Source organism: Sapajus apella, unplaced genomic scaffold (genome assembly GCF_009761245.1).
Source record: "Sapajus apella isolate SASKATOON/1434 unplaced genomic scaffold, GSC_monkey_1.0 scaffold12, whole genome shotgun sequence".
In the NCBI taxonomy this organism is placed as follows: Eukaryota; Metazoa; Chordata; class Mammalia; order Primates; family Cebidae; genus Sapajus; species Sapajus apella.
This window is the reverse complement of record NW_022436952.1, coordinates 5,623,637-5,646,280: the sequence shown is the minus strand read 5'-3', so window position 1 is coordinate 5,646,280 and position 22,644 is coordinate 5,623,637. Positions and strand designations below refer to the sequence as shown.

The window sequence follows — 22,644 nt, the reverse complement described above, 5'->3', positions numbered from 1 at the left end:
ATGTGAGGGGCTGGCTAGAAGGACCAGGCACAGACCATCTGCAGTGTCAGCACTGACCTGGGCACTGGCAGAGCATTAGCCAGATAACCCAAAGTCCCAGACTGTAGTGTTAACTACCTTCAGCTTTGGAACAGGCATTGTTCTTTCCTTATCTGTCTTCTGTTACTGTTCAGAAATGTTAAAAAAAAAAAAAGATAATAATCATTATGAGTAAGCTAGAACCAACTGCAGTGTCAAGAAAAAGCGTTCTTTATTTCCACCCCCCCCCCCGACATGGTTTATTTCACAAGAGTGGGTTTGGTGGCAACTTTGCTGTTTCCGGCTAGACCAGACTCAATGGAATTGTTTTGGGGTGCACAGCAAAATCCCCATTAGCTCAGAAGCTGTAAGGCTAACTAGCCAGAGCCCAGGACAACACCACACTTAAGTTACTGCTCTAAAAGCCCAGGATAAGGTCCCTAGGTAAGGGAATGAGGACATTTGGTCCCCAAAAGAGAGTGGGTTACTCCATTCCTCTGTTCCCTTTTGGAAGTGGAGTACTTTATTACTTTCTCTGTGAAGTCCCATAACCACCCAGCATATTAACATGCAGACTAGATGTTGCATCTCTTTTTTTCCCTTTGAGTATTTGGTCTCCCTGTTTCGTCTTTTTCTCCCCATGAATGACATCAACGTCTATACTGTTAGAGGATGTGATTTACTGCCATCTTAGTGCCCCTGTCAAGCTCTACCATCTCTAGCTGCCACCTTCCCCCTCCCCCACCTCCGTTTGCCAATCTTGGGACTTCTTTGTATGTTTTCTCCTTCCTCATTTCCCTCTGGTATTATCATCTAATCCCAGCACTTTGTAATCTAGTACTGCTTAAGCAAGGGTAGCTGAACTGTTGAGAGAAGGAAGCTGAGCCAAGAGAGAGCTCCCTAAGAAAGAAGGCTTTGTCTTCACACAGTGCCCTTTCCCCGGCCCTCAGGCTTCTAACTTGCCCCACTGCACTCCTCTTTCAGAGGGCAGAAGTGGAGTTCTGGCTGTATACAGGACTGCCTTTCTCAAGCTCCTCTGAAAGGAGATTGATGTGTCCTCTTGCTACTGAGCAAGTGATTTGGGTGGGAGGGGGATTCTTGCATCAGAATCAGAGATTCCTCTTGACTCCAGTTGCATTGACAAAAGAGAGGGATCCTGTTGATGGCAGTGCTGAAAAGCTAGGGGGAGGCAAATGAGCCAGTGAGGTGAGCTCTGGAGACTGGTGAGAGCTGGGGCAGGAAGAGGGGGAGACCCCCTAAAAAACTAGCAGGAGGCACACAAGGATGTCTGGAAGGAAGAGCTCCTTTGACTGTGGGGAGGACCTGGGGAAATTGCTTTCTTCTGTGTTCTCTGTCTCTGAAGCGGCTTTGGATGCCAGGTGCTGAAATGGATGTTAGTGTGCCTGGTTGTTTCTGCTTCAGCAGTCAAGCAGGGCAGGTATGAGAAGCAATAAAGCAGAAACAGGAGATTCAAAGTCAAAATGACAAGGTCCTTAAGGCATTTCAGGCGCCTATTTTGAGTCATTTTAGCTTTTCCTCCAATTTATCTTCAATTAAATGGCTCCTCAGCTTCCTATGGTGGACTCTATAGCCTTCTGTGGTCCACTGTCCCTATGTTGTCAACGCCTTGTATTGTTTAGTTTCTTCTTAAAAAAAATGCTCCATCGTAGACTTCAGAGAATTCAGGGTCTCCCCATGAGAGAAGGTAGGCTGGCCACAGCTGACTTCCTTTCATCCCTGACACTGGCTTTGCGGTAAGTGTCCAGACTTGGGTGGTTTGTGTTGTGAGTACCGTAGATGAATGGGAGGAGTCCTTAGAAGCAGTGTCCAATCTTTGTTTCCTCCAACAGGAAGAAAAATTAGAAATAAAGACCGGGTGGGCCTTCCCATTGGTGTCCAAACTGTATCCTTTTCATACAGTTCGTCTTTGGGATGAGTTGACTTCTGGTCTCAAGGAGGGGAAGTGACCAAGCTGTCTTTGGTTCAGCTCTTTGGGAACCCTTGGGCTTGGGAAGGGCCTTGGCTCCTGAAAGCTAGCTCTGTGTTTGACCTCACCTAAGAAGGCTGTTACTCCCAGTCCCAAGGATAGACCGTTGGAGGGGTGAATTCTTCACACTGAGCTTCCAAAACCATTTGGCCTGGGTCTTCAGTTAAGGAGGAAGACTGAGACTCGGCTTCATGGAGACTTGGCTCTGGGGCTAAGCTGGTCCTTGACTCAAGCCCTGAAGAGCCTTGTAGTTCTCTGACACCTTCTAGAGTGGAAGTACTGGCTGGCCTGCTTACCTTGGGGCAAAGGATTTTGCTTACCGGAAGGAAGTGGTCCAGAGGCCCATGGACTAAAAGGCATAGTGGTTTTTCAGGAGCTGTGGGGAAAAATTCTGTTTGAGTTGCTGTTAAAGCCAGGAGGCCAGATTCCTCAGTTGGGACTCCAGTTTCCTCCCCAGGACAGATGTCTGCCATGGTGCCCTTTATTTTATTTCCTTCTGGATCTGTGATTTCCCATTGGCATAGCTCTGCCATCCTGCTCCCCATGCTGCCTGCTCCCTGGGGGCTGACTTTGAGTTGGTCGGGGTTCAGAGCACCTGACTGGAGCAAGAGCCCCCCTGAGCCTGTGCCTTCCCGAGGGCAGACTGCCTCCTGTTCTCTGGGCTTTCCTGCTGCTTTTGAGAAGTGTTCTTCAGTCCCTCCAGGACCTGCCTTCTGAAGGAACATCTCTCCTTGCCGTTGTGATTCTCGTTCCACCTCCTGTTCCAGTCCCCCTTCCTCTGCTGCTCCTCCACCTGCCTCCCAAGGGCAGATCTCTGCTTCCTTGGCGGAGGGAGCCTCTTCCACTTCCCACGGACACACTTCCGCCACGCTGGTCTCCACACTGCCTGCTGCCTCAGAACTGCTGCTGTCAGAAGCATCTGGGGCTGGCTGTAGGGACCGTCCCCTGCCATCTTGACTCTCCCAGGGACACACAGCCTCCTCCTGCCTGAAGTCTGCCATCTCTGACTTTTTCTGAACTGGCACACCTTTGGGTTCTGAATTTTCTGGGGCTCTGCCTTTCTCTTCTTGAGAGTCCCCTTTTCCATCCTGTCTTGACACCTCTTTGACAGGGATTCTTTCAGTCACTTCCCAGGGACAGGTCTCGGCCTTGGCACTGCTGTCAAGTTTATACACGCTTGCATCAGGAACATCCCATGGGCACACGTCAACGGCTCTGCCCCCCGTGCTGACCAGTCTCTGGGAGCTGGCTTTAGGTTGGTCAGGGCACTGTCTGTCTGGGTTGGAAAAGGAACCTGCTGGGGCACTGCTCTCCCGTGGACAGACAGATTGTAGCTCATTGCTTGTTTTTTCCCCATCTTCAGGAGTGGATTTTTCTGTGTTTGAAGCTGGAGCTTTTTCTTGGGTTATATGTTCTGAGAAGGAGCCTGTCTTTGCGTCTTGTGTCAGGTCCCCCTTCTCTGTTGCTTCCAAGGAATGTCCCTCTGCCACTTCACTACGCATGCTGGTGGGCAAGTCTGAGATCTTGGGGGCCCAAGCAGGGGATTCCCTCAAGTCCTGGTTCTCCCAAAGACAAATAGCTTCCTGTTCTTGACACAGTTTTGTCATCCCTTTTGATAGGTCTTCTCCCAGGGAAGTAAGTCCCCCCTTTTCTAGAGCTTTCTCCCTCTGCTCTGCTGATTCACTCCCTGTCTCTTCGTCCAATCCTTTCCCAATAGTCCCTTCATTCCGCTCCCAGGGACAGATCTCGGCTTTTTCACTGGTAGCAGCTTCCTGCGCTTCCCAGGGACACACCTCAGCAGGCCTGCACCCCACATGGTCCAGTTCCTCGAACTCAGCTTTTGGTCCATCAGCATCCAGAGTATCTGAATGCTGAGAGGAGGCCCCTGGACCCACCCTCCCCCAGGGACAAGCAACCTCCCACTCTGGGGTTGGCTTCTGTGGCTTCTCTGGAGCAGTAACAGCTATCTCCCTGGGGGGAAGAACTGCAGAAGCCTTTACTGTATCATTTGGGGATTTCCTAATGTCCTTGACTCCCACAGCGCTTTCCTCCCCTGCTCCAGCACCCACCTCCCAGGGACAGATTTCTGCCTTCCCAGCAGTCAGGATTTCCTCCACATCCAAAGGGCAAATGTTGGCAGCGCTGCTTCCCATGCTGCCTGACATCTGGAGAAGGGTTTGGGGTCTCTCTGTGTCTTGAGGACGTGGTTGTGGTGAGAAGCTGCCAAGGTTCGTACTCTCCCACGGACAGACTGCTTCCTGCTTTTGGATCTGCCCTGCAGGCTTTTCCCAAGCTGTGACATCTTGTATTTCTGATTTTCCAGGCATTTTCTCCTTGTCCTTTTGAGATTCTCCTCCTCTTGGTGCTTGTGCTGATGTCCATTCCTCTCTTGTTCTTTCATTTACCTCCCAGGGACAGATTTCTGCCTTGGCAGGTGTTGCTTCCTGTGCCTCCGGCCTGAGATCTTCCTGTGGACACACCTGTGTTGCTCTGCTTCCTCCATTGCATAGGAACTGGCCACCGGCTTTGGATGAGGAATTGTCTAGACATGGGCTGGAGTGCCCAAGGACTGTCCTCTCCCAGGGACACACCGACTCCTGCTGTTGACTTAATTTCTGCCCTGCTTTCACAGTTTGTTCCCCCATCTCTCCAAAGCTTCCTCTTCTGGAGGCTTTTTCCTTTTCTTGGAGAGATTCTCCACCTGTTCCCAGATTCAGTGTTTCCTGCCCCATCACCTTATCAGCCAGCTCCCAGGGACAGATCTCTGCTTTCCCGACAGCAGGAGCATCTCCTGCCTCCCAGGAACACACTTCAGCAATGCCACTGCCCAGACTCCCTGAACACTGTGAGCTTCCTGGGGTCTGAATTGAGACTGCTGAGGGGCCCCGGAAATCTGTACTCTCCCATGGACAAAGAGACTCCAAGTCTCCACCCAGTTTCTGTTCTCTCCAAAAGGTTGCTTTCCTGGTTTTCTGCTTTTCCTGAGAGAGATCCTTTACTACCTCTTGGGCTGGTTGCCCGCCCTCACCTCTTTCACTTGCCTCCCAGGGACACAGCTCCGCCCTGGCGATGTCAGGTGTATGAGTGTCTGGGCCAGCAGCTTCCCCCGCAGGCTTCTCCACCTTCCTGGCCTCCACACTGCCCCCTGCCTCAGATCTGTCTCTGATTCTGCCAGCGTCCTGAGGAGCTGACCCAGGGAACAGACCTCCATGATCGGCACTCTCCCAGGGACACACAGCTTCCTGCTCCCTCACCAGCCTCTCTGGTCTTTTCCTCATCATGGCAGCCACATCGGTGGGCTCTGATTTTCCTGGGGCCCCCACCCCCTTTTCTTGGGAGTCACCTGGGTCTTGTCTTAGTGCCTTCAACTCAGGGGCTCCTTCACTCATCTCCCAGGGGCAGATTTCGGCCTTGCTACCACAGTCCGGCTGACGCGTTTCTAATTCAGTGATCTCCCAGGGGCATACCTCTGCCACCCTGTGGTCAGCACTACCCAGGGGCTGGAGGCCAGCTTTGGGCAGTTCCTGCACCCTCACAGGGGCTTCTTTTGATTGCTCGACATTTTTGTCCCTAGAAACTTGCCTCAGTGTGGCAAGCCCTGTTTTACCTGCTGTCTCAGCTTTCCGCTCCCCTAGACCCTGGGGCGTCCTTCTGTCTCTGTCCTCTTGTTCCCTGCTGCCCTCCCGTTGACAGACTTGGAGCATCCTGCTGGTGTGAGCGTTCTGTTGGTTCTGGAGGGACTCCTCGTCATCGCAGGGGGCAAGAGCAGCCTGCTTACTCACCGCCTTGGGCCGGCCTAGCCTGGGCGATCGGGAGGGTGCCCCCACACTGTCTCCCACAGCCCTGCCGTTCTGCCCCTCAGGACTCTCCTCCACACTCCCCTTCTCTCTGTAGGTGCTCCGGGAGCGGGTCAGAGCTCTGATCGCCAGCCCCAGGCTGTGCATGGAACCCTGCTGAACAGGGGCCTTGAGACTGTGGGATTTTGGGAAGATCTTGGACCGGTCTTCGCCCACGTCGTTAGCTTCCTTCTGGAGGTGCGCGTCCTCAGTGTCCATCTTATTCTCCCCAGCCCTGCTTTTCTCTACTGCAACAGAGAGGGCCCTCCAGAGCCTGGCCCGAGCGGGGGCAGGGGAAGGGTGGCCACGCTCTGGCCCTGAGGGTCCTTCCTGGGCCACATTTTCTTTCTTGACTGGCAGTTCTGTGTTCTCCCAGGGGCAGATGTAGGTGAGTAAGTTGGGGCTTTGGGGGGCTACTGGGACTGGTGCCAGGGTGGGGGCTGGGGTTGGAGCTAGAGCTGGCAGCAGGGCTGGAGCCAAGGTGGAGGTGGGAGAGAGCATCCTTGGCTCTCCCAGGCAGGCCCCAGACAGGGCCAAGATGGGAGTGGAGACCTGGTGCCGGATGGGTGGGTGAGGCAGCCTCCTCCCAGCCTCCTCGTGAAGCCTCCCAGAGGCATGAGAGCTGTCCATGCTGCTGCTCTTGGCAGGGGAAGGTGGAGCTGACAGAGGGGGCCGTCGAGGCTGCTCCAGCCTCCGGGCCGATGGCCTCCGCACCAGGCTGGCCATGGCTGCCTCGGCCTTCTTCCGCTCCTCCCGCTCCTTTGCTTGCCGGTAGGTCTCCTCCAGGTAGGCCTGGCTGGCCATGAGCAAGGCCTTTTCCCTGGAGCCGGCCACACTGAGCGACTTCTGCAGAGGGGCGGGCCGGGCTCTGGGGAGCCTCTCTCCCACTGTCAGGTTGTGGGCGCTGGCCGACCTGAAGCCCAGGGCAGGGGGCCCGTCCGCCGACTCCCGGCTCTCTGTCCGAGAGGCCTTCTTGGCCAGCTTCCTCCTCAGCAGTGAGTCCAGAAGAGGCGGGTCCTGCTCCCTGCGCTGGTCGTAGGTGCTGCGGGACTTGCGAGCCGGTGTCCCCTCGGGTTCCTGGAGGCTGGAGCTGAGGAGCCGGCGGCGGGAGGAGCCAGGCAGGCTGCCGCGGCCCGGGGAGCCCGAGTCCCGGGAGTGCCGCCTGGCCAGGGCCTCGGGGAATTCCGCCAGGTACCTGATGAAGGAGCGGCCCAGCCCCTGGCGTGAGCTGCCCCGCTTCTTGGGCAGGTGGGGGTTGTTCGCAGCCATTTCCTTGGTCTTGTGGACCTCCAGCTGGGCATAGAGCTTCTTTAGCTCGTTCTGTGGGGCGACAGGAAGGAAAGCAGGGCTGCAGGTGAGCTCCCTCCATTCCCTGGCTGGCTGGCCCTCCGCCCTTGCGTAGACCATTTTCCCTGGGGGATCTCTTTCCATCAAGCTGTATCTCTTCCCTGCTTCTAAAACTCTCAGAATTCACCTCTTTGTTCACCTGTGAGATCAGTTGCCGACCTGAGTCCCAGCCAGATGCAGTCAGCTCAGAGGACTCAGGTGTACTACCTTCTCTGGGCATTGTGGTCGGGTGGGAAGTCAGTAGCTTGGGGGACACTCAATGTGCTGTGTGCCCGGAGGCTGTTTTCATGACCCCTCTGAGCCTCTGCATTTCCTGTAAAGCAGTGTTACCTGGGTGACCAGTGTTACCTTCCTTAAGAGCATTATATGAGATTGAGACTAGTGGGTGTGAAATGTGGTGTTCAGGTGTAAATGATGGAACGGGGGCTTTAAAAGTCTTCTGATCTGGGTTTCTCCCAAGGCCAGACAGGGGCTGCAGACTGGCTTGTGTTCCAGAAAGTGGAGAGCTAGGGGTGGAGTTGCCCCTCCATACTCCCTGGCCCTTCAGCTGGATTGGGGTCTCAGGAGGCAGGACAGGCAGACCTCAGAGGGGTGAGGACACAAGGCGGAAATGGGCAGGGGCAGTTGGGATAAGGAAGGACTCGGGAGATGTAAGGACTCGCTTTGTGAGCCTGCAGACAAGTCAGGTGTGGAGGGAACCCCAGTAGAGGTGGAGGGGATGGAGAGAATGGCTTCCCATGATGGTTCCTAGAGCCTGGATTGTATAAAACAATGGGCTTAGACTCAGCTCTCTTTGTATGTTACCCACTGAGCCTCTTATTGGGGTTCTGGTGACTATAATGATATCCTTGAGGACAGAAACGAGAATAAACATGCTCTTCCAGTGTAGACCCAGGAAGAACTTCCTCTCTCTAAGACCTGCCAGGTCCAGGGAAATGGGGATCCTGGTGGCCACTGCCTAATCTACCCAACCCCACAGATGGTCCTAGGGTCACAAACCATCCTGCTTTGCTGGGGGCTAAGGTTTTTTTTTTTTTTTTTTTTTTTGGAGACAGAGTTGTGCTCTGTCACCCAGGCGGGAGTGCAGTGGCACGATCTCAGCTTACTGCAGCCTTGACTTACCAGGCTCCAGTGATCCTCCTCCCACCTCAGCCTCCTGAGTAGCTGGGACCACAGACACACACCACCACGTCCAGCTAATTGTGGTATTTTTAGTAGAGATGGGATTTCATCATGTTGGCCAGGCTGGTTTTAAACTCCTGGCCTCAAGTGATCCACCTGTCTCGGCCTCCCAAAGTGTTGGGGTTACAGTCATGAGCCACCATGCCCGGCCAGCTGAGGGGTTTCTTAGTCTGCCCCCACCTGATGCTCCTGCTGAGTGAGAGTGGAGGACACGAGGGAGTAGGTCTCCACTCTCGGCCCTGCCTGTAGCTTGCCACATGGCCTGGGCTTCTGGCATCTGGTTCTGGGGCTTTGGGGTTTTCCCACTTGGGTGTGTGTGGCCTCCTTTGAACAGAGTCAGGGGAATCAGTTTCAGGCAGTGGTGGAGAAGGGAGAGAGCAGGTCTTGGAGGGAAGAGGACTTGCAGTGGCACACAGCCCAGGTGGCAGGGCCCAGGGCTCCCTCTGCTCCATTCCTAAAAGCTAGCATTAAAAGGAGGCGGGGAGGGTGACACATACCCGAATGTCTCCAGGGTCCAGGCTGCGCTCACTCCAGGCTGAGGCGATGCTGCTGCCGAGGTAGGAGCCCGAGTGCTGCAGTTCCAGCTCATCCTCGTACACCTCATCCACCATCTCCTCCCGGGGAGGAGCCCCCAGCTTCCAGAACTGGCAGGGGCGCATGTGAGTGGGAGTAAGACTCACCCTGGTTCCCTGTCCACTCCTGCTCTCACCTGCCCTGGGGAATGTGTCTTTACTTGGTGACGCTTCACCCCTTCTCTGATTTGGAATTCTGGGGGTCTTTAGAGTTTGCTCCCGTCATCCTCCCTGACTCTAGCTCAGAGAGCGGGGTAGTTTCAAGTTCCCGACCCTGCAATTCCTAGCCTGGTCCTTCAGCTCCCCCATCTCTCCCTGTGTACCTGCTTCTGAGTAGATTATCAGAGTGTGCCAATCTTCCAGCTGCAGGAGAGAGCCTCTCCAGCTCTGGTTCTTCTTTCCCTTGCCCAGGAACTGGAAGCAGAGAGCATCCCCACCCAAGTGGACTCCTAGCTTAGGGCCCCTGGCACTCTGCTCACTCACCCAGCACTTTCTGTCGTCCTCACCCTGGCCTGCAGAGGGCGCTGCAGGACAGCAGATCCACAGCACCCCTGACAGAGGGGCTGGGGTCTGCCTCACGGGCAGGAGGGGAAGACCTCACCTTAGGGATGAAGATCAGAGCCAGTGTGGCCGTGACTGTGCTGTGGGTGTGGAAGAAGAAGAGGAGGAGGGTCCAGTCTGGGTGCAGGGAGGGAACCAGCACAAACCTGGGGGAGGGATGGGGGGAGGTCATAACTGCAGGCGGGAGTGGCCTCTGCTGCTTCACCTTCTCACTAGCATTTCACCCCAGCCCCAGCCCTGATCCCCTTAGGACAAGGAGGCATTCTGCCCTCTTCTGTCCTCTCCAGGATTTAGGTCCCACCTCAATCCCATTAATCCCCACCTCCAAGAGGCCTTCCCAGACTACTCCAGCTCACTGTCTTTGGCTGTGTATATATAGCACAGACGTGTGCTTCGGACTCTTAGGCCCACTCTGTGGGTTAACTCTGCCTCCACCCCGTCCTTACCGACACACAGCAGCCTGCTGCTCTTATGGCTGAGGAGTGAGGGCAGAAGGCAGGGAGGACTGAGCAAGCGTGGGAAGGGGTATGTTAAGTGCTGGAGGGGTTCTTTGGGAGGGGTAAGGAGTTAGGAGGAAGGTACTTGTCCTCCTCTTGTGTGTCGGGGGCCTCCTCACATGGGCCAGGCCTGGAGTACAGTACAGTAGGGACATCTGGGGGGTAGGGAGAAAGCTAGAAGTGGGGACCTTCCTCACCATGTTGAGACATAGCAGTGTCACCAGGAAGCATAGCAGTGTCACCAGGATGGCGTGGGATGGGAGAGGTGAGAAGTGGTGTTACGAGTGGAAGGGAGCCAGGCATGGTGGCTCACGCCTGTAATCCCAGCACTTTGGGAGGCCGAGGTGGGCAGATCACAAGGTCAGGAGTTCGAGACCAGCCTGACCACCATGGTGAAACCCCGTCTCTACTAAAAATACAAAAATTAGCCAGGCGTGGTGGCGAGTGCCTGTAGTCCCAACTACTGGGGAGGCTGAGGCAAGAGAATCGCTTGAAACTGTGAGGCAGAGGTTGCAGTGAGCCAAGATGGCCCCACAGCACTCCATCCTGGGCTACAGAGAGAGACTCCATCTCAAAATGTAAGAATGGAAGGGGCTGTGGTTGGTAGGTGGGTCGGTCCTCACCTGGCCGTGTGGAAGGCAGCGGAAAGCAGCAGCTCGTTGTGCAGGGCGATGCCCATGTAGCGTGGCTCGTGGAAGGTGGAGAGCACAGCCCGCGTGGCGTAGCACAGGAAGCTGCCCCAGCACAGCAGCAGCAGCTCAGCTGCAAGGAGGCGGGAGGGAGAGAGCCGGCACTGCCTCAGCACCGTGCCATCCCTTTCTCAGAAGGATATGCTAGGGGTAGCCTGGGCCAGGGGTCTGGGGACAAGGCAGGAGAACCAGAACAAGAGGACCCCAGGAGGCTGAGAGTCAGGGACGAGCGTGAGGCCGGGCTCAGCAGAAGCAGCTCACCCACAACCATGATGTAGTCCCAGCGGTCGTGGTGACAGAGGTAGAAATGGCGGCCAGTGGGAGTGTGGCCTCGGATCACCAGAGGTGCGTGCTGGATGCCTCGCTCCAGGGCGCCCACAGTCCACACAACCAGGAAGCCCAGCACAGGTAGCAGGAGCAGCCCCAGGCGCCGCAGCAGCCGCCCGCTGCTCAGAAGGGTGCTCCGCTGGGCCGTTCGAGACAGAAACAGCTGCAGCACTCTGCGAGGGTTAGAATACATAGGGTTGGCCTTGTGCAGTGGCTCACGCTTGTAATCCCAGCACTTTGGGAGGCTGAGGCGAGCGGATCACGAGGTCAGGAGTTCGAGACCAACCTGGCCAATACAGTCAAACCCTGTCTCTACTAAAAATACAAAAATTAGCTGGGTGTGGTGGCACGCCTGTAATCCCAGCTACTCGGGAGGCTGAGGCGGGAGAATCCTTGAACTGGGGAGGCAGAGGTTGCAGTGAGCAGAGATCACACCACTGTACTCCAGCCTGGGTGACAGAGCTAGGCTCCACCTCAAAAAAAAAGAAAAAAATGAATACACAGGGTAGATGGCAGGGACCTGGGAGGACCACGGAGAGGGAGCCAGTGCCCTGGCTTCTGTCCCTTGCTGCCCTCCCCTCCACACAGGTACTTGTCCTTCCATCCTTTTCATGGTTTGCTGCCTCTTGCTACCCGCCCAAAAGTTACATGGAGGAGAAGGCTGTGGTGATGGGGGTTGTACTTGGGGGCACAGGGGAGTGGGGCTGGCACGGGTCTGGCTTTGAAAAACGGCATTCCATGAGTGAGCTGGGGTGGTCTGGGATGAGCAGCATGAGAGCAAGGTCTGCCCAGGCCATACCTGTAAAGCTTGAGTATGACGGTGCCGTAGACGATTGCAAAACCCAGCAGCCGCACCCAGCGAAGGGCGATGCAGCGGAATACACTGGGCTTGAAGCACAGGATGAAGACCTGGTGGGAAGGGGCAAAAGTCTCTGCTCTCCACGGTGCTTCTGCTGCAGGCAAGGCCCATGCTAAGCTCATTGTGGATCCTCCCAACAACCCTGAAATAGAGGCATCACCACCTTCATTCTGCAGAGGAGCAGCTGAAGTGTCAAAGAGGCTAGGTAACTTGCCCTAAGTCACTCTGCAAGTCACAGAGCTCTTTTAAGCCTGGGGCTCCAGAACTCACAGACCAGCTTGCCATTTGTGGGTATGAGTAGGGGAAATCTGAGGTCTCTGAATCCCCTCCAGAGGGCAGAGAATAGGAAGGGTTCTGGGGCTATAGGGGATGCTGGAAGGTAGGGCCAGCCTCTGGCCACAGACTCACAGGAAAGTAAAGCAGCAGGAATCCAAAAAGGATGGTTTCCAGCAGGACCACTCCAGATGCCCAGATCCTCTGTGAAGCAAGGAGAGAGGCATGTCAGCAGAGCCTGGACGATGGTGCCGGAGGCTCTCGGGCCCTGAGCTAAGGCTTCACCCTGTAACACTGGCTCTGCCCTCTCTGCCCACAGTCACACCCCCACTGTCACCACAGGCTCAGCTCCGCTGGCACTAAACCTGGCTAAGGCCGAGGTTTCACATCATTCCCACACATCCCTGTGTTCTCCCCTTCCCGCTCAGGGCCTTGCTGCAGACCTCGGCTCAAATAGAGGCTGCTGAAGCTGGAAGGGATCTCATGCGTTCCTCAAGCACTGGGTCAGGCTGCTCCCTTGCCTAGAATCAGGTACCCCTTCTGGGCCCAGTAAGTGTCCAGTTAACCTTCAAGCTTGGCTCATGTCACATCCAGAATGTCTTTCCCATGCCATCTCAGGCAGGATGACTTTCTGTGAGCTCCCACAGCAATGGATAGACACCTCCATCTTTGCCCATCTCACTGTACTGTCATTTTCTTTACATGTCTGCTTTCTCCATTAAACTGGGAGCTCTGTGCGGGCCCAGATCACTTCCTCTTGAGCCTAGGCAGTGTTTTGCTTAGAGTAGATATTCAACTAGTGTTTATGAATCAAGTTCAATGCCCTTATTTTACAGATGAGGAAGCAAGTCCAAGGTGGAGAAATCACTTGCATAATGCTGCATAGTGAGTTGGATTTAGAATCAAGATTAGAACGTATTTCTTCTAAATTCTGGTCTTAGGTAGTCTCAGGTCTCCAGTTGAGATGGGTTGGACCCATGTGCATGAGGTGTGGGGCCTTCCTTGCCTTGTTCCGGCGGCAGCGGTAGGAGACCAGCATGCTCAGGAAGATGGCCAGCATACAGCAGGCCTGGCAGGCCAGCACAGTGGCCCGCAGCGCCACGGCCTCTTCCACCAGGCACGGTGTGGCATCCATGCAGCTGCTGCAGCCCTCAGGACATGGCAGGCACCGCAGCAGTCTCCCAGATCTGCCTTCGGGGGACCCGAATTGCCCGGTACTCTGGAAGGCACTGTCCTCTAACCCTATAAAGAACAAGATTGGTGCAGGGAGAGCGGCCCAGCTAGAGCATCCTGACATCCCAGCCTGTTCTCCTGATAGTTACCACAGCCCTCTCCCTGCTCTCCTGTGATCTAGGGCTCCAGGGACAAGTGGGAATGGGTGCTTCCTTGGGAGGGCAGGGTACCAGGAAGAGGTGACACCAAGCTAGGGCTCCTTGAGAGGCCAACTTGCATCACATCTGTATGTTATGGGCTCATACTCAGAAGGTGCAGACACCCCCACACTGCACCCTGCTTGCCTCTCCTGCTTTCTCTCAACCTTCTGCTCTTGCCCCACAAGTTCCCTCCCAGGGTCTCATCCCCACCTGCCTTTCTTCTGTACCCTCCCGTCCAGCCTCTCCTGTAAAACGCATGCCCAGCCCTAATCACACTTACATACCCCCAGAGGGGCTTGCTCCGTAGAACCCAGGTCGGCATCGGCAGAGGTAGCGGCCAAGAACAAAGCCCTGACTCTCCAGGGGGACACACTGTGGGGACGACAAACACAATATGTGTTTATGTGGGGCTTTCTCTAGAAGAATATTCCCTCCTGGGAGAGATGGAGGGTTCATCTACCTCCCTATCCATGGGACTGGGGTCCACATTAGGGAATCCCTCAGGAAGCTCTCTCTAGTCCTTGCGAAGTTTTCCCTCTGTGGAAAATGTACCCTACCCTACCTCTGCTGTTGCCTCTCTTCCCAAAGAGATCCACAGCAAAGAGCATGGGGAGAAATCACCCCTTTCTTCAGACTGGCAGAGACAGGAACCTCATAGGACCCATTTCCCAGTGTCCAGCTCTTGCTAGGGCAAGATACTGGGGGAAGTGGAAGCAGGGAGAGCTCTGAGCCCAGCCACACCTTGTGTGCCTACATTCTGCTTCAAAGGGTCCCCACCAGCTTCCCTCCTTGGCACACAAATGGACTGGAAAGGCCCCCATGGAGGAGCAGCTTCTTTCATCAGGGGCCATCTGGCTTTGGCACAGGGCTGTTTTTCCCAGCCTTAATGCCAGGCTAATGCCAGGCTGGTGGGATGCCAAGGCCAGCCTTTATTCCACCTCCTCCCATTAATGTTTGCCCAGCAGGGGCCAGAGTAGACCTCAGAGCCAGGCAGGGAATATGAGCAAATGAGGTCAGATCTATTGTGGGGAATGGCTGGGAACAGACATCAGTGGCGCAAAGGAAGGGGTTAACCTTAGAAGAGTCTATATCCAGCCCCTGACCTCACCTAGAAGGGTTAGTGTGTGGTGCTTGTGAAGCTGTGGCCCAACTTCCCCTCTTTTCTGGACCACTGGACTGCACTCTGTTCCTGCCACAGTCTGCACAATTAAACAAACATGCACCCAGAGAAGTGAATGTGTCTGGGTTAAACAGTGAACTGGATGGTGGGAGTCCTTTTCTATCCCTCCACCTCTAGCTGCAGACACGTGTGCCCTGAAGAGCAGTAGGACCACCTGTGCACACAGAACAATATGCCCGCCAGCCCTAGCAGGCCACAGGGCTTGCCCTGGCTTCAGTTCAGCTCAGGAACAAGTGTGCAGTCGTTGTAACCATGGAGCGGATGAGTTCACTGGCCTCCCAGTTTCCCAGTGCTGGACCTGCATGATTACCAGCCAGTGCTCTCCATCACTGTGAGTCGCCTGCACCCAGAGCTTTGAATCTACCTGCCTCTGGCCCAGGTCCCATAGCAGTCACTGGTCCCAGGCCTCTTTGAGCTCCTTTGTTGGTTAGATTCCTCCCACACCCCAACCAGCAATTCCATTTATTTCATCAAAATGGAATATCCTTATGTAGAGAGACCAATGGAGCACCCTTTGTGGGCCAAGAGGAGCCCAGAGCTGTGTTACATGGAGAGTGTGGTCCTGGGAAGGAAAGGAGATACATAACAGAGGCTCAGGGAGGAGCCCTGGGGAGGGATCCCGGAGCACTGAGTTGTAGTGCCCCCCCATCCTCCTCATCCTTACCTGAGTGCTGTTGAGGTCACACAGGTGTGTGCTGGAGTACCAGCCTGGGCCACTTGCGCACTGATTGATGTCCACACTCTGGAGATCTACGGCCATCTGCACCTGCCCCCTACGGCAGTGAATCGCCAGTTAGGGGCACAGTGATGGATGCCAAAGTGGACATGTGTCCACTTTGGGCACTGTTGGGGCCCAGAAAACGATACTCCAAATTATGGCACTTTGGCATGCTGAGGACTTTGAACTAAAGGAGATGAGAAGGGCTCAGAAGTAAGGTCTCTCTGACCTTCCCCTGCCCTCTTATATCCCACTCCTCCTTCTCCCTGCTGAAGTGAGTTCTAGACACCAGAATTCCCCTTCCCCAAGGCAGGTCATAGAAACTAGAATCTCCCTCCCCAGAGCAAGACATAAAACCAGGAAGTATTATTCTCATCTTCCCCTGCCTTTCCGTGTAGGGGCTGGTCATAAAGAAATTCTCTGGCCTGCCTTGACTGGTAGTAAGTAGGTCATATGACCCTCATTCCAGAGGGATCCTGCCCTCTACCTGGGAGGAAGGATGCTACACAGGCCGAGAGGAAGCTGGGCAGAGAGGGCCTGGCTGTGTTTCTGCACTTGGTCTGCCACCATTAGATCGTAGCCTCTTTTGTCCAGTCACATTTCTACAGGGCTGACCATTCTTCACTGAAGCAAGACACATGGTTTTGCTCTGTTGCCCAGGTTGGAGTGCAGTGCATGATCATAGCTCAAGTGATCCTCCCACCTCATGTGACCATAGGCATGTGCCACCATGCCTGGCTAGTTTTAAAAAATTATTTTTAGTGGAGACAAGGTCTGGTTATATCGCTCAGGCTGGTCTTGAACTTCTGGGCTCAAGCCACCCTCCCGCCTGGGCTCCCAAAGTGCTGGGATTATATGTGTAAGCCACTGAGCCTCTGCCACTAGGTCTTCATTTCTGAAGGCTCCTGTGTCATGTAAATCTTTGATTAAATAGGTGGGGTGCAGTGGATTATGCCTGTAATCCTAGCACTTTGGGAGGCCGAGGGGGGTAGATCACCTGAAGTCAGGAGTTCGAGAACAGCCTGGCCACATGGAGAAACCCTGTCTCTACTAAAAATACAAAAATTAGCCAGGTGTGGTGGCTGGCGTCTGTAATCTCAGCTACTCAGGAGGCTGAGGCAGGAGAATCGCTTGAACCCAGGAGGCAGAGGTTGCAATAAGCCGAGATTGTACTACTGCACTCCAGGCTGGGCTACAGAGTGAGACTCTGTCTCAGAAAACAAACAAACAAAAACTTTGATTAAATAAATTGGTTATGCCTTTTCTCTTGTTAATCTGTCTTTTGTTTTAGAGTGTTGTGACCCTTATGATGAGTGAGGAAAGGGATAGAGATCACACTTTTCTGCCCCTACAGTCACCGGATTTGGGGACAATGCAGTCTTTGCAAACTTTAGCCCAGCACCTGTGGTGTGTATGAAGAGCATGCATGCACTCCATTTCTCCAGTGTCATGCATGTTCACTGTCTCTGTGGACAACAGTCTCTTTCCTACTGGGCTGTTCTCTCCAGCCCTCGGCTTTTTGACATCCCATCGTTTCCTGGTTTCTATCAAGGAGTAAAGGGAGGGCGCATGTCAAGACATGGCAGGAGCCAGGGCCCTGATGATCCTCTGAAGGGGATTTTCACACTTCCTCATGTATGTACACACACACAGAGATCAGCTCAGCTGCTAACCAGTTGCTCTCTCCGCCCAAGCCAGGTCTGAATTGATCACAGGAAAGGAGATATGAAATGGAGGAGCCCTGACCTGGACCAGCAGCTCCTCAGCCTCTGCTCTGGGCTGAGCTGGCAAGAAGCCAGGCTGCCTGCTGGCAGGAGGGGAACCCTACTAGGAACAATGAATGGGGGCACGGAGCTGGAGAGTGTTGATTGTTGAATGCCCTGCCATCCTAGGCTCAGTTGCTGCTCCCTTCCCAATAGGACCCTCAGTCCTTCATTCCTGTGGTTGAGGGAGGAGGTCAGTTACTGGAGGAGAATCACAACCTTCTGCATCATCAAGACAGGCAGGACAATGGGGCCTGCTCCGTGTAAGGAGATGGCCCTGGGGACTCAGCCAGCTCCTTGGCAGAAAGAGCATTGATTCCAAGCCCCCTCAAGAGTTTTCCTTTAGCCAGGTGTGGTGGCTGATGCCTGTAATCCCAGCACTTTGGGAGGCTGAGGTGGGAGGATCACCTGAGGTCAGGAGTTTGAGACCAGCCTGGCCAACAAGATGAAACCCCGTCTCTACTAAAAATACAAAAATTAGCTGGGCTTGGTGGTATGCACCTGTAATCCCAGCTACTCGGGATGCTGAGGCAGGAGAATCATTTGAACCTGGGAGGCGGAGGCTGCAGTGAGCTGAGATTGTACCACTGCACTCCAGCCTGGGCAACAGTGAGACTCCATCTCAAAAAAAATAATGTTTTCCTTCTCCTGGGAAGCCTCCTTTTACAGATCTCAATAGCTAGACAGCAGCAGGTTGAACTCCTGGAGTGCCCACCCGGCTCTTCTCTGACAAGCCTGGTGCATGGATTGTCACGGTCATCCACACCAAGACCTCTCCTGCCTCTTGCATTCGCTCCTCAGGCCTGGGGACCAAGACCTCTGCCTGTCTCTACTGACACATCTCTACACACGTGTGTATACCTGGATATAGATGTATGCTGCATGTGTATACCTATTTGTATATGCACAGGCTCACAGACATTCCTGCATGTGCTAGAGCACATAAACCCAGATAAATATGACTTAAATGGGTTGATTCATACACATGTACACTCATACCTGTATGTGTTAACAGATAGTTACAGATTCCCAGAGCCAACTGTCAGTACACATAGCTGAGTGCAGATATCCATATCTGTGTGCCCCACCAGGCATACACATGTTCATGCCAGTTGGCCCATGCACAGCTGAGGGGACCTGTGCTTCCTTCCCCTACATGCCCACACACGCATGCAATCCTATACAAACCCACTTACCTGACCTCTGGGCTGAGGTCTGGCTTGAGTCCATAGAAGGTGGCAGAGAGTGTGATCAGCCAGCCAGGTCGGAGCCGTCCTTCCTGGCATTCCAGGAAAGGAGGAGACAGCCTCACCTGCTGCGTGTCCCCCACATAGCCATCTGCCTGCGGCCACTTGGGGCTGCCAAGGCTCCCTAGGTCATTGGTCAACACCCGCTTCTTCAGGGCCGGGGTGTCCAGGTCCCCAGGTGGGCTCTCCTCCTGCACCCAGTTCCTAGACAAGTCCTGAAGGATGGTTTCCTCTCCAGTCCGGGTGGCCTGCAGGGCCAGCTGTAGGTGGCTGGCCCCTGGTGGAGAGTTAAAGGTCAGCAAAGCCCTGTATGCTCTTGGGTCCCCCTCAGCCACGCTGCGGACCAGTGCCTGGTACCACTCCACATCCTCCTCCACACTGGACTCACGGATGTCGTTGGCTTGCAGCAGCATGTTGAGAAAATTGGCGGCCTGGGCAAGGGTGCCCGCTGCTCCCTGTAGGGTTGGGGGGAGCTCTGGCATGGCTCCTGCCCCACGCGCTTCATAGCCCTCACTGCAATTCGCCTGCGACAGCTGCTGGGCATCTCCAGAGTAAAGATAAGCGAGGGCGGCCTCAGCCCCCTCTGGGGGCACCTGCATGGGCACAGATCCTGGCTCAACTTGGGAAGACAGAGGGGGCAGAGAGCGGAGGGGCCGTAGACCCCCCAGAGCCCAGCCACAGACGAAATAGCAGCCTAGCAGCCCCCACACAGGAGGGGGCATGACTGCTCCCCTGGTGCCCATCCTTGGGGCAGCTCTCAAGACCCTGGGGTCCAGGCTCAGCAGAGCCCAGGCAGAGGCTGCAGGCTGGGGGCTGTCTGCCTCCACGCCTCGTATCCTGGTGTCTCTCTTTCTGGCTCCCTTTCCCTCTCCTGCTGGTGCCTGGTGCCGGCTCGTCTGCTTTATTCTTCTCTCTAACGTCAGCAGCTGGCTTCTGGACGTAGGTATGAGGGCCCTGCCCCCTCCTCTCTCAGTGTGGCCCCCTATCTCAAACCTCTTAATCCCGGCACCCCACTCTTTCCTCCCCTCCTGTCCAGTATCCAGGCTCCCTCCATCCCCCACCCACATCTGCTCCAGAGAGAGATGGAGGGAAGGGCAGAGGAAGGCACCAGTTGTGCTCTCTCTCCCTCTCTCCCTCCCTCTGTCTGCCCTTTGCTCCATTAGGAGAGATGGGCAAATCCAGGATGGGGCGCCATAGCAACCGCGGATGAGCTTGTGCCCCTCTCTCCACCCCTCTGCTCCACTCAGGCTCCTGGCAGCAAAGGGCCAAGCTGCATCTCCTGGCAGTCTGCTCCGGCTGCCTGCGCCCCCTGACCCCATGCTGCTGAGCTGGGATTTGAGAATGGGGATGGCGAGGGTGGGAAAGACAGCCTGATAGTATCATAATCAGTCTTTGTACACACTGAGGCAGTTTATAAAGTGCTTTTCATGTGCCTTATCTGAATGAATCTTCCCCACAGCCATGTACATTGAATGTTCTTATCCCCATTTCACAGATGCAGACACTGAGACTCACCCAAGATCACACCGGAGACTCACACCAGAGCTCTGACTTCCCTACACCGCCCACCCCAACCACCACCATCACCGTCACTCAGCCTCAGGGACTATAAAACAGCCTCCTTGCAGAGGGTGAAGGGACTTCCCTAGAACCACAGTGTTTGTGACAGAGCCAGAGCTTCCACCCAGGTGTCTGTCCCCCCAACCCAGGCCTCTTTCTGCGCCATAAAATTGACAAACACAGTGGCAATGGTGGCAGGGCAGGGTGCGGGAAGAGAGGTGGGCAAAGAGAAGACTGTGAACACAGCTTTGCCTCCACTCCTTCCACCCCTTCCACCTTCATTTTGTCATCCTAAGTGTTCTATCTTCTTCTTCTTTTTTTTTTTTTTTTTTAAGATAGAATCTCTCTTTGTCCGCCCAGGCTGGAGTGCAGTGGCACGATCTCAGCTTACTGCAACCTCTGCCTCCTGGGTTCAAGTGATACTCCTGCCTCAGTTTGGGACTGAGACTGGGACTACAGGTGCCTGTCACCATGCCTGTTTCTCTTATTTTGAATTTTTTAGTAGAGATAAGGTCTCACCATTTTGGCCAGGCTGGTCTCGAACTCCTGACAGGTGATCTGCCTCAGCCTCCCAAAGTGCTAGGATTACAGGCATGAGCCACCGCACCTAGCCCCTTCTTTTGTTCTTCATGAAAACTGTGGCTACTCTTTCTTGCTCTTTCCCATTTTCTTACCCCTCACCTCCTTCCTGCTCCTGGGGGACCCAGAGTCAGTCAGTGCTGTCTGAGCCAGCCTCCTTGGATCTGGAAGGGCATGGATTCTTGGGGAAGCCACAGAACAATGCTCCTGCCTGCCTACCCATCACTTTCCATCAATGATGGGCTTCCTGCTTCCCCAGGCAATCTGGCCCCGCAGGTGCATGCTGTCTTTTGGTTTCCTCCCTTCGAACCCCCTCCAAACTCCCAATGTCTTGAACCTTTGATGTCCAAGATCATTGAGTGTTATGTAGGAAGGCATGGGTGGTGGTTGCTAAAAAAGTTCCTTGCTTTCCAGTTGACCTCTGCAAATAACAATTCTTTTTTCTCTCTCTTTTTTTTTTTTTTTTTTTTTTTGGGACGGAGTTTCGCTCTTGTTACCCAGGCTGGAGTGCAATGGCGCGATCTCGGCTCACCGCAACCTCCGCCTTCTGGGTTCAGGCAATTCTCCTGCCTCAGCCTCCTGAGTCGCTGGGATTACAGGCACGCGCCACCATGCCCAGCTAATTTTTTTTTTGTATTTTTTTTTAGTAGAGACAGGGTTTCACCATGTTGACCAGGATGGTCTCGATCTCTTGACCTCATGATCCACCCCCCTCGGCCTCCCAAAGTGCTGGGATTACAGGCTTGAGCCACCGCGCCCGGCTTCTCTTTTTTTTTTTTTTTTAGACAGAGTCTTGCTCTGTTGCCCAGGCTGGAGTGCAGTGGCACAATCTCAGCTCACTGCAACCTCTGCTTCCTGGGTTCAAGTGATTCTCCTGCCTCAGCCTCTCAGGTAGCTGGGAGTACAGGCATACGCCACCATGCCCGGCTAATTTTATATTTTTGGTAGAGATGATGTTTCACCGTGTTGGCTAGGCTGGTTTTGAACTCCTGACCTCAGGTGATCCACCCACCTTGGCCTCCTGAAGTGCTGGGATTACAGGTGTGAGCCACCATGCCTGCCCCCACCTTTTAAAAAACAAATTAGAAAACTAAAATGCCAAAAGGAAAGTGACACTCAGGAGGCCACCCAGCCAGTTAATGGTACTGCTGGGAGCAGAAATCTGTATTGCACATCCATAGCTCTTTCCTTGGCCTTTCTGTGAGTGACTTATTCCATTTCTTGGTATTTATTACTGGTTACTGTTAGTTGAGGGTCAATAAAACATACTGGGTGAAGACAGTAGTAACTTACCATGAAAAGCTTCTTGGGAAAAAATGTATTAAGCTATTATCATGAAAACCTTCTTGGGAAAAAAATGTATTAATTAACATTTGTATAGCACTGTAGAATAGATCATGTATATTTACATATACATTTTTTTTTTTTTAGATGGAGTTTCACTTTTGTTGCCCTGGCTGGGGTGCAATGGCACAATCTCAGCTCACTGCAACCTCTGCCTCCCAGTTTCGAGCGATTCTTCTGCCTCAGCCTTCCGAGTAGCTGGGATTACAGGCATGTACCACCACGCCCGGCTAATTTTGTATTTTTAGTAGAGATGGGGTTTCTCCATGTTGGTCAGGCTGGTCTCAAACTCCTGACCTCAGGTGATCTGCCTGCCTCGGCCTCCCAAAGTGCTGGGATTACAGGCGTGAGCCACCAGCCCGGCCTACATGTAAGTTTTCATTTAATTCCCCGGAACAGCCATGTCAAGGGGGGATTATTAGTGACCCATTTTTAAAAATGAAGCACAGGTTCAGAGATGTTTAATTATTTGCATTTGTTCATATATTCAGAAAGTGGCGTGATTAAGACTAACTAGACCAACCACAAAGTCCAGAGGGGCAGGGATTGTGTCTGTCTCTATCACTGCATCCCCAAACCTAGCCCATTGTTGAATGACTAAATTAGCCCGAGAATTTCTTTAGATTCTAATACATATATTTGGTAGAGATGGGGTTTTGCCTTGTTGCCCAGGCTGGTCTCAAACTCCTGGGCTCAAGTGATCCATCCGCTTCAACCTCCCAAAGTGTTGGG

At 54.1% G+C, this 22,644-nt stretch overlaps 1 protein-coding gene across 1 annotated transcript; it reads right to left on the bottom strand.

Annotated features, from left to right (window-relative positions):
* Nucleotides 1-256: 256 nt before the first annotated feature.
* On the bottom strand, nucleotides 257-19,406 carry GPR179 (G protein-coupled receptor 179). Its single transcript, XM_032279825.1, has 11 exons — nucleotides 18,379-19,406; nucleotides 15,366-15,474; nucleotides 13,806-13,893; nucleotides 13,155-13,390; nucleotides 12,284-12,352; nucleotides 11,816-11,925; nucleotides 10,951-11,189; nucleotides 10,624-10,762; nucleotides 9,544-9,649; nucleotides 8,868-9,014; nucleotides 257-7,161 (listed from the first exon to the last, which is right to left on the bottom strand). Exons 1-11 carry the CDS (start codon nucleotides 19,170-19,172, stop codon nucleotides 2,086-2,088), a joined length of 7,113 nt encoding a protein of 2,370 aa, XP_032135716.1. The 5' UTR covers nucleotides 19,173-19,406; the 3' UTR covers nucleotides 257-2,085.
* Nucleotides 19,407-22,644: the final 3,238 nt, after the last annotated feature.